The 13,620-nt window shown below is 48.9% G+C and overlaps 1 protein-coding gene across 1 annotated transcript in view; it reads left to right on the plus strand.

Moving 5' to 3' along the window:
• Window positions 1-4,282: 4,282 nt before the first annotated feature.
• Window positions 4,283-13,620, plus strand: part of LOC138747866 (BAR/IMD domain-containing adapter protein 2-like 2) — a 49,431-nt gene continuing 40,093 nt past the window's right edge. The window contains exons 1-2 of the mRNA XM_069907453.1: window positions 4,283-4,420; window positions 9,088-9,163. Coding sequence (XP_069763554.1) covers window positions 4,370-4,420; window positions 9,088-9,163 — 127 coding nt within the window. The 5' untranslated portion in view covers window positions 4,283-4,369. The remainder of the gene's footprint in view (window positions 4,421-9,087; window positions 9,164-13,620) is intronic.

Below are 13,620 nucleotides of genomic sequence, written 5' to 3' on the forward strand. Positions count from 1 at the left end.
CACATCCCACCTTGAGCAATCCCTTACTAATCACAGAGCCCCGATGGCACAGGGATTACTTAAAGTGGGATATGAATGGAAAGAAAAAGGTTGGGAACCACTGGTTTGGAGGGAAATACTTCACTCAGTGGGAGTGTGGAATGAGCTGCCTTCTGATGTGGTGAATATGGGCTCGATCTTAAGCTTTAAGAATAAATTGGATGGGAGAGGTCTGGAGGGTTATGTTCTGGGAGCAGGGCAATATGACTAGCAAAATAATGGCTGGCACAGACAAGAAGGGCCTAATGGGCTGTTTGCCAGTGTTCACAAGAGTGGCAGAAGCACGGAAAGCAGCACAAACTATAGAATGCAGAAAATACGCTGTGAAACTGAAAATGGTGCAGAAACATTCACGAGGATGTTACCTCAAGTAGGGCTTGAGTAGTGAGGAGAGATTAGATAGGCCTGAGGAGGTGACCTGATAGAGATTGGGAGAATGATGAGTAGTCTGGAGAAAGGCATTGTTAGTGGTTAGCGCATCGCTGGAACAGCGCCAGCGATTGGGACTGGGCTCGAATCCCGCGCTGTCTGTAAGGAGTTTGTACATTCCCTCCGTGCCTCTGTGGATTTTCCCCAGAGGCTCCGGATTACTCACACTGTACCAGGTTACTTGTGTGTAATTGAGCGGCACGGGCACATGGGCTGAAATGGCCTGTTACCATGCCACCCAATTAAAAAAAAATTAAAAGTGAATGGTCTTTTTTTTTCAGTGGTCAAGGGTATCTGAAGCTGGAGGGCACAGATATAAGGTGAGGTCAGGAAGGAATAAATCAGGACCTGAGTGGTGGGTATATGGTTAAAGTGCACAGAAACACTGGAGGAACTTGGCTAGTTTCCCAGAGTCCATGGGAGATAAGGGCCTAACCCTTTCTTCAAGGTATAAGCCATGAACAGGGAGGCATCAGAATAAAGGCCAACGACTGGCCGGGGGAGGAGTCCAGACCAACAAAGGGTGCTAATTGGATGTGATAAGAGGAAAGGTGAGAGTTGATTTTGGCTTTGTGCAAGGAGACAGAGGGAAAAGGGGAGAGAGAGAGAGAGAGACTGGTGGAAATGTGACATCAGGAATAAGGGGGGTGGGGTTAATGGAAAATGGAGAAATTAATGTTCATGCCATCCAGTCAGTGGGTGCCCAGATTGAAGGTGAGATGTTGTATATGGAACGACCTGCCAGAGGAAGTTGGTAGAAGCAGGGACAATTGTAGTGTTCAAAAGACATTTGGATAGGTATGTGGATAGGAAAGATTTAGAAGGATATATGAGGTGGACGTAGGCAAAAAGTCAGAATGGACAAGATGGGCCAAATGGCCTGTTTCTGTGCTAGAACTCTACCACATTAGCGACCTAGTATGTGGACACCAATACCTCTGAGTGAAAAGTCCTGCAAAAGGTGGTGGACACAGCCCAGGACATCACAGGCAAAACCCTCCCCACCATCGAGAACGTCTGCAGTGAACGCTGCCGTGGGAGAGCAGCAGCATTGTGAAGGACCCACCCCGCCCAGCACCCACTCTGCTCTCGCGGCTGCCATCAGGAAAAAGGTGTGGGGCCGTGAGACTCGCACCCACCAGGTTCAGGAACAGCTGGAATCGATTAAGGCCCACCTCTGTTCCATTGCGGTCTTGTTCTTCCAGTCTCGGTGACTCCGAAAGGATCTCTCTCTCTCTCTCTCTCTCTCTCTCTCTCTCTCTCTCTCTCTCTCTCTCTCTCTGAGTGCAATGGTGTATCTGTAAATGTGATGAGACCTGTGTGTGTCCCTGTCCACCCATAACTAATTATACTAAGACATTAAATTAAAGATTAATATTAACACAACTCTGTTACAATCGCAAAAGAAAAACAACTGGACAGGTGCAAATGCGTAATGCTTGCCCTTAAACAGAAGATGGAGAGATGAAAGAAGAGGTGAAAATGCTTATGGAGGAATTTAACCCTTTGGATTGCGGCCATTTTTAACCTTTCATAATGTATAGTCTGGACTGGGTCCATGGGTAAACTACAGTATGAACCAGTTGGTGGTTGGGTATAAAACAAGTCGGGGAAAACTGAGTGTACGCGCTTGTTGGTTGTCGCTGAAAACAGGGACCTGGAATCCAAAGCTCATCAGCCACATATGACATTAAAGTCCAGTGCCAGAAAATTAAACAGTTTTATATGAAGTCCGACACTGATACAAGTGTCATACTCTCCAAGATGGACTTGGGGCATAGCCACGTTAGGGGGAGCGAGCGCATTAAAAAAAAAAGTGACATGGCACATACCGGACGGCGAGTCGGTGGTTGAACAGCAGGCCGCAATGAATTTTCGGCAGTGTCAGAGCGGCGGTGGGGTGGGGGGTGAGCAGAAATCAGCAGATCCAGAGGTAGTCGTTAAGAGCTGGATACCGGGGGTCACTGAGTAGGCCACACTGAGTAGGCCACACTGAGTAGGCCACACTGAGTAGGCCACACTGAGTAGGCCACACTGAGTAGGCCACACTGAGTAGGCCACACTGTTAGTTGCAAGCAGCATGGCAGCAAAGAACAGCTGGCAGTCTTTAGTGCTACTGTCTCATGAGGACAGTGACCCCGGTTCGATCCTGACTCCAGGCACTGCCCTGTGTGGAGTTTGCACATTCCCTCGGCCAATCTGGAGAATTCTCCCTGTAAACATGAAGACGGGGAGATTGCTTCGCTGAGCACCTTCGCTCTGTCCGCATCAGTGACTGGAATCTCACAGTGGCATATCACTTCAATTCTGCACCCCGCTCCTACATGACCTTGTGTACTGTCAAACGGACACCACCTGTAAACTGGAGGAGCGACACCTAATATTCCGTCTGGGCAATCTCCAACCGAATAACATTGGCTTCCCCAGTTTCTGTTAAACCACTTCCCGTTCTCCCTCTCTTCCCTGTCTCTTTTCCACCCCCTTCACTCTCTATTCAAAGGGCCACCCCCCTCCCCCTGTTTGCTGGTGTGCCTTCTCTCCCTTCATCTATTCACCTCTTGCCTGTGGGACTGTGCTCCTCCCCCTGCCCCTCCTCTCCACCATTTTGTTCAGGTGCCTGCCTACATTTTTATTCATTCCTTGATGAAGGGGCTCAAACCCAAAACGTTGGTTATGTATCTTTAACCTTGCTATATAAAGTATACTGCCTGACCTCCAGAGTTTATCCAGCGTTGTGTCTTTCCTCCATGCAGACATGTTGGCTTCCCGAGAGAGCTCCTTTTCTCCCACATCCAGATGACAAGCGGGCCGGTGGGTTAATTGGCTGTGGTGCATGGGGAAGGCATTGACAAGAGTGTGGGGTGAGTAGATTACAGGGAAAGTTGGGGGACAGGATTGGTCTTCTGTAAGCCAGCATGGACTTGATGGGCTGGATAGTCTCCCTGTATGTTGGGAAGTTGTGTTGAATTTGTTTCTCAAACCCAATTTAATGGCTGAGTCAATAGTTTCAATACATTGTAAAACAGCTGGTTACTTACTGTAAGATAACCTGTAGCAGGTGGTGAATGTGGGTCACAGTTTGAAACAGAGAGGTGGTTAGGGAGTCAGTGTCTTAGAAAACAGCTCAATTTCCAACAAGGATTAGCCTCTGTATAGTGGTTTTGTGGCAACTGCTGTCAACATCATCTAACCATCTGCACAGTTTTTACCAATACTTCCTTCAGACTTAAAATGCTGTCTCGGGAGGTGGAGAGAGAGAGAGAGAGAGAGAGAGAGAGAGAGAGGGGGGGGAAGGAAGGAGGAAAGCTGTCACAGGACATAGAGAGGTAGAGGAAGAGAGCGGGGGGAAAGAAGTGAGAAATAGAAGGGGAGAGAGCAAAAGGGGTCAAGAACAAGAAGGAGGGAGAGCAAAAGGGGGGGGAGAGAGGAAAAAGATAGAAGGACTGAGAGGGAGAGGGAAAAGGTGGGGGGGGGAGGGGAAAGATCAGGATAATAAAACAGCTTTAAATCCCACAGCACACTGCCACAAGCTGTTTCACAGAACAGGCCCTTCAGCCCACAATGTTGTGCCAACCTATGTAAACCTACACAGAAATATAATTTTTCTCTTTGTCGCACGCATAACCCTCTAAGTTCTTTTACTGTCCTAGAATATTCTTTAATCTCACTGTTTTAGGCTGATAAGTGATCTGGACTCATCGAGAGAGAGAGAGAGAGAGAGAGAGAGAGAGAGAGAGAGAGAGAGAAAGGATCAGGTTAGTCACCAGCTGATAAATAATTAACAATATGATCCACTAATTCGGTTGGACTGTAGACGCAGTCTCGCCTTCAACCAAAGAGAGTTTCCAAACCGTGCAAAGAAAGGCTCGTTTGCCGGACTTTTCTTGCCTTCCTTGGGAGCATGACTCACTCAACTGAACAAGTCTATTACTCGACCCTGACTGCCTACCAGGTAAGCTCACGGTGGGAGGTGGTTGGGGGGGGTGGGGGGAAGCATCTCCACATCTCACTGGAGTATTGGGAGTGGAAGCTACACAAGACCTGGTCTCAGGGCTATTTAAATGTTGCTTTTAATTTTCGGACTCTCCTTCTGTCCGCTTAAAGTAAGATACAGTTATATCCAGAGTGGAGGGGTGTTGGTCCCCGAATGTGCTCAGTCATTGTATTGTCTTGACTGGCCAACAGAGGTGTAAGCCTACAGATCACCCTCTGGTAAGGTGTTGTACCTGTTCAGCCTCCCAATCAGGGTCACATGAAGCCATAGATTGCAGATGGTGGATGGTTTTTAACAAGCAGATTCTACAGATTGGAATTCATGGCTGTAAAACTGAAAACACTGGGCAGCTGAATCTACTGATCAATGGCCAGGGTGACCTGTCCAGTGTGGACCCTACAAATGAAGATGGCAATGGGAAACCACTTCAGTATTTTTCCCCTTGCATAATCAACATCGACGACAGTCTCAGCTCAAAGATGGAGCCTTCACTGAAGGAGAACGGGGACGGGGGGGGTGGGGGGGTGGGGGAAGCAACAACTACAATTTGGAGGGTCTGAGATCGTGACGGAGGGAGAGACACGATGGCCCGTGCCGAACGGGCAAGGCGCCTGAATGAATGATGTCTTGATAAAGGGTCCCAACCTAAAATATTGACTCTCCACAGTAGCTGTGTGACTCGCTGAATGTCTTGGCGTAAACTTTTGATGATATTTTGTCTCCTGTCCCATGTTAAAACACAGAATATCCACAATATTTTGCCGACTTATGTAAGCCCTCTCTACAACCATCTAATTTTTCCCAGCCTCAAACCCATAACCCTCTACTTTTCTGTCCACGCGCCCATCAGAGCCTTTGAATGTCCTGAACAGACCAGCCTCCACCACGACCAGGCACCCATCACTCTCTGCGTAATAAAAACATCTCTGACTACTCCCCTACATGTTCCTCTGGTATTTGCTATTGTCAGTACAGACCCTTCAGCCCATAGTGTTGTGCTGACCTAATACCTACTGTACCCAACTGCATAACTCTCCATTTTTCTCAGTTCCTATCTCAATAGTCTTCCTGAAAGTCTCTTACATTGTAGTTAAGTATTGCTACTTATGTTGTGCAAGAAAGGAGGGAATATCAAATTCTATTCATCAGTTAATTGCTAATTCTAAGCCTATCAGTTTGACTTCATCATTTATTCACAGTTAACCTGGCCTGTGTGTGTATTCTGTCGCTAGATCATTAATCCAGTGTGTTCCAAGTTATTGGAAAGCTGAGTCTTTCATTCTGTCTGCTCAGCTGTTGTTGAAGACAAGTGTCCCACATGTCAGAACGTAAGACACAGAAATAGGCCATTCTGCCCATCATTTAATCATGAACTGATCCATTTCCCCCGCTCAGCCACACTGCCCGGCCTTCTCCCCATAACCTTTGATTGTAATCAGGAACCGATCAATCTCTGCTTTAAACATACCCATCATCCTGGCCTCCACAACCACTCGTGGAAACAAATTCCACAGATTTACCACCCTCTGGGTGAAGAAATTCCACCGCATCTCTGTTCTATGTGGACCCCCTTCAATCCTGACGTTGTGCCCTCTTGTCCTGGATTCTCCCACTCTGGGAAACAACCTTTCTACATCTACTCTGTCCATGCCTTTCAACATGTTTCAATGAGATTTCCCCTCCCCCCCCCACCAAATTCTCCTAAATTCTAAAGAGTACAGGCCAAGAGCTGTCAAACATTCCTCATATGATAACCCTTTCATTCCCGTGTGAATGTATGAACCCAGGGGAGGGTCTCCTCTCCTTCTCCCAATAACTTTTGATGCCTTGGCCAATCAAGTACCTATCAATCTCTGCCTTAAATCCACCCAATGGCCTCTGCAGCTGCCTGTGGTAACAAATTCCACAGATTGACTGCCCTTTGGCTGAAGAAAGAATGCAAAACATTACAGAACGGTTCAGGCCCTTCAGCCCATGACGTACCATCCGGTGAACCTACTCCACAGCAGCTTAACCCTTCCCTACCTCACACCCATTTTACGTGCATCCATTGCGCCTACCATGCGCCCCAGTACACCTGGTTTACGTCCTCTGCTGACAAAGGGTCAATGACCCACAGTCGCTGCCCGACCTTCTGAGAGTTTCCCACAGGAGAAAACTGTCAGAGGAATCCCTATCGGCCAGGCTGCATCGAGGAGCGAGATGGACAGCTGGTCTCCCCGGGTCGACGTCCCATCGTGACATCATTCATGACCCTGTCCCAGGTGTAGCCATCACCAGTGACCCCTTCAAGTGGAGTGGACCGCAAATTATTTATTATTTTGGGGCATCTTCAAGATACTAGTGATTACTGACCACCCCTTAGTGTTATCAAGTTGCTGGTGAAGGTGGCTTCTTGTTGGGAGAGAGAGTTCTGAGATTTAGAACCTGGATGGTTTAGACCACCTATTCCGACCGGGGTTATACCATACCCTGGGGGGCCACAGCGCATTTAAGGGGGAGCCACAGACTGATACTATAAAATATATTTTTCGTAGTAGGTAGGAGAGAGATACTGAAGAAAGCAACTAAATCTGACTGCTTCACAAGGAAGCAGGCCCATAAACTTTTAGCAGAGCCCTAAGCAGATCGTGGCTGGGAAAAAAAAAAGGTTGGTTCAGAGTCATGGAATCCATACAGAGTGGAAACAGGCCCTTTGGCCAATCTTCCCAACACCAACAAAACAGCCCCACCCACTCGAGTCCCACCCGTCTGCATTTAGCCCATGTCCCACTGAACCTCTCCTACCCGTGTATCCGTCCAAATGTTTCTTGAACGCCGCAATAGTACCTGCATCAGCCACCTCCTCCGGCAGCCTGTTCCATGCACCCACCGCCCTCAGGTTGACGCAGAGCGGGAGGGGCAGAGGCTTCCTGTTCGCCTGCCTTTGCCATAAAATGTAGCAGGGGTTAGACTCACCAATGGCTATATTTTGTATGGAGTTTGAGGAGACTTGGTACGTCATCGAAGACTCTCAGAAACTCCTACAGGTGTACCCTGGAGCGAGCATTCTGGCTGGTTTCATCACTGTCTGATATGGAGGCGGCAACACTCACGACAAGAAAAAATCTCCAGAGGGTCGTTAACTCAGCCTGCGACATCACAAGCACCAGACCTCACTCCATCGAGGGCATCTAAAGGAGACAGGGAATTAAAAAAGTAGCCTCTATCCTCAAGGACCCCCACCAACCAAGCCATGCCCTCTTCACTTTGCCCTTCCGTCATCAGATTCTCAAATGAACAATGAACCTCGGACACTGCCTCACTTTGTTTTTTTCTTGCACTATTTTTATCTATTTTGGAAGATGGTTTATATAAATATTTGCCCTGTGATACTGCTGCAAAACAACAAATTTTGTGACATATTCATGACGATAGATTCTGGTTCTGAGGTGCCACCACACTAACCTCCGGGAGAGGCTGTAGTGTGTTCTGGCGGAGAGTATCAGTGCTGGGGTGGGGGGTGGGATTGCAGTGAAATGAGCTCAATAGCATCAAGTTTTCCAAGTGCGGCTGACACTGGCACTCAATTAGGCAGGTGGAGGGTTGTGATCACGACTCAGGCCATCGCACTAGACAACCCACCTCCCCTTCCCCCAGGTCCGTTGACTAAAAAATAATAATCCTGGTTCTCGCTGCCTTGAAAAAGCAGCCAATATAGTAAAAGACTTGCCCCACTCGCTTCACCACTCTCCCGTTGGGAAGAAGACTCGCAAGTGTGAGATCGTGCACCGGTTTCTTTCCTGCCGTTATCAGACTCCTGACTGAACCTCACACTAGTAAAATAAGGCTGCAGCCATTCTCACCTGCAACTCTGCACCCTGTGCTGTAATTAGATATGTGTAAGCCAGATGGATGGCTCACAAGGCAAACTTTCACGCTGTACCTTGGCGCACGTGACAGTGTCCCCGTGTCAGTGTGGGTTTCCTCTGGGGGCTCCAACGCTCCAAAAACGTACACCATTTGTAGCTTAATTGGTGCACTTGGGTGGCACAGGGTCGTGGGCCGGAATGGCTAATTTTTGTGCTGCATGTCTACATTAAAAACATTTAAAATAAAGAGTCGCACTCCTGACTTGAGCCTTTGAGATTGTGGAAAGGCTTCTGCGGGGATTAGGAAGTGAATTGCAGCACGTAACATTTCTAACGCAGATGAAATATGGCCTCAAAGGCATTTCTTGCATGTCAAGGTGGGAAGTTGCCTGCAAGCGTCATTGCCACTTGTCTTTGTGTTTGCATTGCACAGAGTGAATTTTATCTGGGGACCAGTGACCTAAAACTCATTCAATTATTTTCTGCTAAATTGAATATCAACATCAGTGGTGGGACTGACTTTGATTTTCCATCCCTGGGTCATTGAACATAACCTGCATGACCCATGTTGGGCAATGTTAATTTGGGGTGCCTATTCCTGCCATACAGTGCCTTGTGAAGTGCAAGATCATGGCAATATCAAAGCCCTTTTGTTCTGGGGCCCATCCAGTTGGTTGGGATGCATTGAAAAGCTCAGAGTGACCTGGTGCAGCTGGGTGCCGTTTGCAGGTACAATTGGAGGTGCGTAACCATGGCCACTGTGTTTCGTTGCAGAACATAATGGAACAGTTCAATCCTGGACTGCAGAATCTGGTGTTACTTGGAAGCAACTTTGTCAGAGCTTTCAGAAGTGAGTATTGAACTGAATGGGTTTCCCTGACATTTAATACATCGGCCATGCATTGAATGATGGAGCAGACTCAATGGGCCGAATGGCCTAACTGTGCGTCTAACAGTCTAATTCCTCTGTAAACTCTGCTTTGAGGCTCGTTAAGACTGAACGATTTTAGAACGGATTTAATGAAGCTTGAGATGACACATACTCCAGCTTGCAAAGCTGCTTAATCCATTTAATCTATAATAAAACACGACCGTCTGCAGACACCGTGGTTGAAGTGATGCTGGAGAGACTCAGCTGGTCAGTGTACCTTATCTAGCAAAGGTAAATGCCTTTGGGAAAACATCCACCTATTACCTCCTGCCTTTGGAAAACCTCCAACCGGATGGCATCAACATCGACTTCTCCGGTCTCTGCTAGCCCACTCTCCATTCTCCGTCTCTTCTTCATCCCTCTGCCTTCTTTCCTCCACCCCCTTCCCTCTACATTCACTGAGCCTTCCTGCTTTCGGCATGGCCTCCCTCCCTCATCTACCTCCTCCCTCTGCCCCTCTTCCCCTGCCATTCAGTCTACATTTGCTCATACCGTGATGAAGGGTTCAAGCCTGAAACGTCAGTTCTGTATCTTTATCTTGGCTACATAAAGGACACTGTTTGACCTGCTGAGTTTCTCCAGCGTTGTGTTTGTACTTCAATCACTGTGTCTGCAGACTTCCATGTTTTAACTTTTGCCTGGCGAAAAGCAGACAAAGAATCACCATTAATGTTGCCCAGTGCCCTTTACAGTATGAGAGAAAGAGAGTCCCTGAGTGTCCGTGGATTCACCTCCAGCGCTCCCACAGCCTCTGCAGCCGCACAGACCTCTGTTCGATCCATCGGCAATGCGAGCTCTAGATCCAAATCTCCAACATGATCTGGAAGCCTTCAGTGCCCGAGGCCCTTTGGGAGCCCTTCTTGTCCTCGGCGCCCTCTCGAATCTCGGCTGGTTCCCATGAACCAGTCACCGACAGTCCGCAGCCCGACTGCATGCCCAGCAGCCTGTGTGGGTTCCTCAGACGCCGAGCCCCCTCGCTGATCCACATTAGAAGCTCCTTTCACACTTGCCAAATGCCAATTGGCCTTTAACGTGACAAGTGTGAAAGCAAAAGCTGCTCAATGCCGGCGCCAGGTGACATCTCATCTCACGCCGGGGATTGCCGGCCTTGATCCCTAGTACAATCCCAGGTGTCTGCAGACGTCAGCGTTGAGATCAGGCAAGTGTGAAATGGGCAATTGCATTGCAGGCACTTCCTATTAAAGGTAGCACAGACCAAACTCCGGGGATAAACCCTTGCAAGTGTGAAAGCGTTCAGTGTCCCGGATAGGAGTGGTCTAGTGTGAAAGGCCAAACCCCCATTCCTATCCCTGGACACTGAACGGTCGATTTACTGGGATGCAAGTGTGAAAGGGGCTGTAGTAACCTTCCTGTCGGGTTTTCTCCTCTGCTCTCTGCTTTTCAATGGAGTCGGGGTGGGAGGGGGTGTGTTCCCTCAGTTTGTGGTGCCCTGGGCTGGTTTACATCTTCAGCCCAGACCCCCCCCACAGTGGCAGGATTTCACTCACAAACACTGTCAGCTCTTTTAACAGGCCATGTAAAGCCTGGGTGGAGCTGCTGGTAGTTGGTCTGGGTGGTAGGACCCCGCGGAGGATGGCTCCCACTGCATCTGAGCAGAGGTAGCCCTGCCGTTACAGATTTATTCACCCTGCTCCCCGCCATCCCAGGAACTGCTCCATCAGAGGGATTTTTTGTTCACAGGGCAGAACATTTAATAGGTTGATCAAAGTGCGTTTGGCTGTCATTCCACAAGGACACTGAAACTGACAAACAGGATTTGCTTAACAGAAATCAAGTCAAGGACATCTGCCCTCATTCAGCAGTAAAACACTCCTGAATATGAAACAAAGATAATTTCTCCTGGCTCCCCGTGGTGCTTTGTTTCATGTGACAAATCCAACTCAGGTTCAAACTTTAATCGAATGTAATTTTATTTATAGGGCACATTAGAAGCTATGCCTCAAATTAACCCCCCCCCCCCCACCCCCCGTTCAAACAAAGTAGGGGAACTAAGGGATGTGGGGGGAAAAGGCAGGTCGGTGGAGATGAGCCGCTCATCAGATCAGCCATGAACTCATTGAAGGGTGAGATAGGCTCGACGGGATGGAAGGCTGACCCCTGTTCCTGCGGGGGTTTCCTCCGGCATTGCAGAGGCCAACCGAGATGATAGGTTGAAATTGGTCACATGGATGGATTTGGGCACCACAGGGTCGTGCGCCGGAATGGCTTGTGTCTTGAGATTTAAATTTAATTTTAAAAATATTAAAATCAACCCTCCGTCCCCCTTTCCCCCCCACCAACTGAGAGGAGGGGGAAAGTCGAAACAAGACCTGCTGAGTTTCTCTGGCACTTTGGTGTCTCCCCGACATGCGTCCGAATTCTATTCTGACCCACCGGTTGTATCTCAAAATGAACGCAAGTCGGACATATGTTAACGTGGCATGTAGTCTCCACACTATCAGCCCCCACACTGATCCGCGCTCTCCCAACAGCCCGCTATCAGCTCCCACACTGATCACACTGCCCCACGCTCTCCCAACAGCCCGCTATCAATCCCCACCTGATCCAACTGCCCGTGCTCTCCTGACAGCCTGCTATCAGCCCCCACACAGATCCCACTACCCCGCACTCTTCTGACTGCCCACCATCAGTCCACACACTGATCCCACTGCCCCGCACTCTCCCAACAGCCCACTGTCGGTCCCCACACTGATCCAACTGCCCTGCGCACTCCTGACAGCCCACTATCAGCCCCCACACTGAACTCACTGCCCCATGCTCTTCTGACTGCCCGCTATCAGGCCCCACACTGATCCAACTGTTTTGCGCTCTTCTGACTGCCCGCCATCAGTCTCCACACTGATCCCACTGCCCTGCATTCTCCCAACAGCCCACTATCGGTCCCCACACTGATCCCACTGCCCTGCACTCTCCCAACAGCCCACTATCGGTCCCCACACTGATCCAACTGCCCTGCGCACTCCTGATAGCCCACTATCAGTCCCCACACTGATACCACAGCCCCGCGCTCTTCTGACTGCCCGCTATCAGTCCCCACACTGATCCCACTGCCCTGCATTCTCCCAACAGCCCACTATCAGTCCCCACACTGATCCCATTGCCCTGTGCTCTCCAAACACCCTGCTGTACCTGTACAGCATTCTTTTATCCTGACAGTTGAGAGAGATGCTGTGATGTACATAGACCCAGGAAATCATCTGAAGGTCAATATCGTACACACCACAGCCGTTAGCACTGATGGATGCACGACCAAGCGTAATTTTTATATTTACATATATATTTTTTTTATTTTTAAAAATTTATACAGTATTTCTTTGGTCATAAGTCACATGGGAGGATTGTAAGTGGGGAGTATCTATATTACAGCATCGGCAGACATTCTTGTTTTACTGCATCACAGTGTCTCAGGTGGAAGAGGAGACACACAACATTTGTGCCTTTGTCTGTTGGGTAGTGAAGTTGAAACGTCTCACCATTTTCATTAATCGTTGGGAGCCATGGCCACATGGCAGGGGTGCCTGTGCTCCCCGAGTCCATGCCCACATGGTTCAGTGCAAATGGAAGAGGCCATCATCTCTTAAATTGCGCACCCATTACTGACCCACGACTGCATCACCACATCCAGCTCCAACCACATCAGCAAGTTTCCAGGTGGCACAACAGCCGCTGGCCTCGTCAGCCACAATGATGGGTCACACTGCAGAGAGGAGGTGGAAAAATCTTATGACATTTTGCAAGAGCAACAAACTGAGTCTCAAGGAGATGATCGTGGACTTCAGGAGGATGAGGAACAGCCACCCACTGCGACACAACAATAACTCTATAGTGGAGAGCGCCAAAGTACATTGGAGCCCTCTTAGCTCTTGACCTATTTTGAACACTCAGCATCTCCTCACTTGTCAGTGGGGAGTATCTATATTTCCTACAATTACAGCATCGGCAGACATTCTTGTTTCACTGCATCACAGTGTCTCAGGTGGAAGAGGAGACACACAACATTCGTGCCTTTGTCTGTTGGGTAGTGAAGTTGAAACGTCTCACCATTTTCATTAATCGTTGGGAGCCATGGCCACATGGCAGGGGTGCCTGTGCTCCCCGAGTCCATGCCCACATGGTTCAGTGCAATTGGAAGCTCTTGACCTATCTTGAACACTCAGCATCTCCTCACTTGTCAGGAAGGTGCAGCAGGAAATGGCACTTGACTGAAGCTCTATCGAGAGCGTCCTGGCCGGCTGCATCACAGCGTGGTACGGATGCTCCAGAGAAATGGATTGGAGGTCAATCCCCAGGATTGTAAAAGCAGCAGAGAGGATCACTGGAATCTCCCTCTCCACCCCACCACCCCCCATTGATGT

The sequence above is a fragment of the Narcine bancroftii genome, chromosome 13 (assembly GCF_036971445.1).
Source record: "Narcine bancroftii isolate sNarBan1 chromosome 13, sNarBan1.hap1, whole genome shotgun sequence".
In the NCBI taxonomy this organism is placed as follows: domain Eukaryota; kingdom Metazoa; phylum Chordata; class Chondrichthyes; order Torpediniformes; family Narcinidae; genus Narcine; species Narcine bancroftii.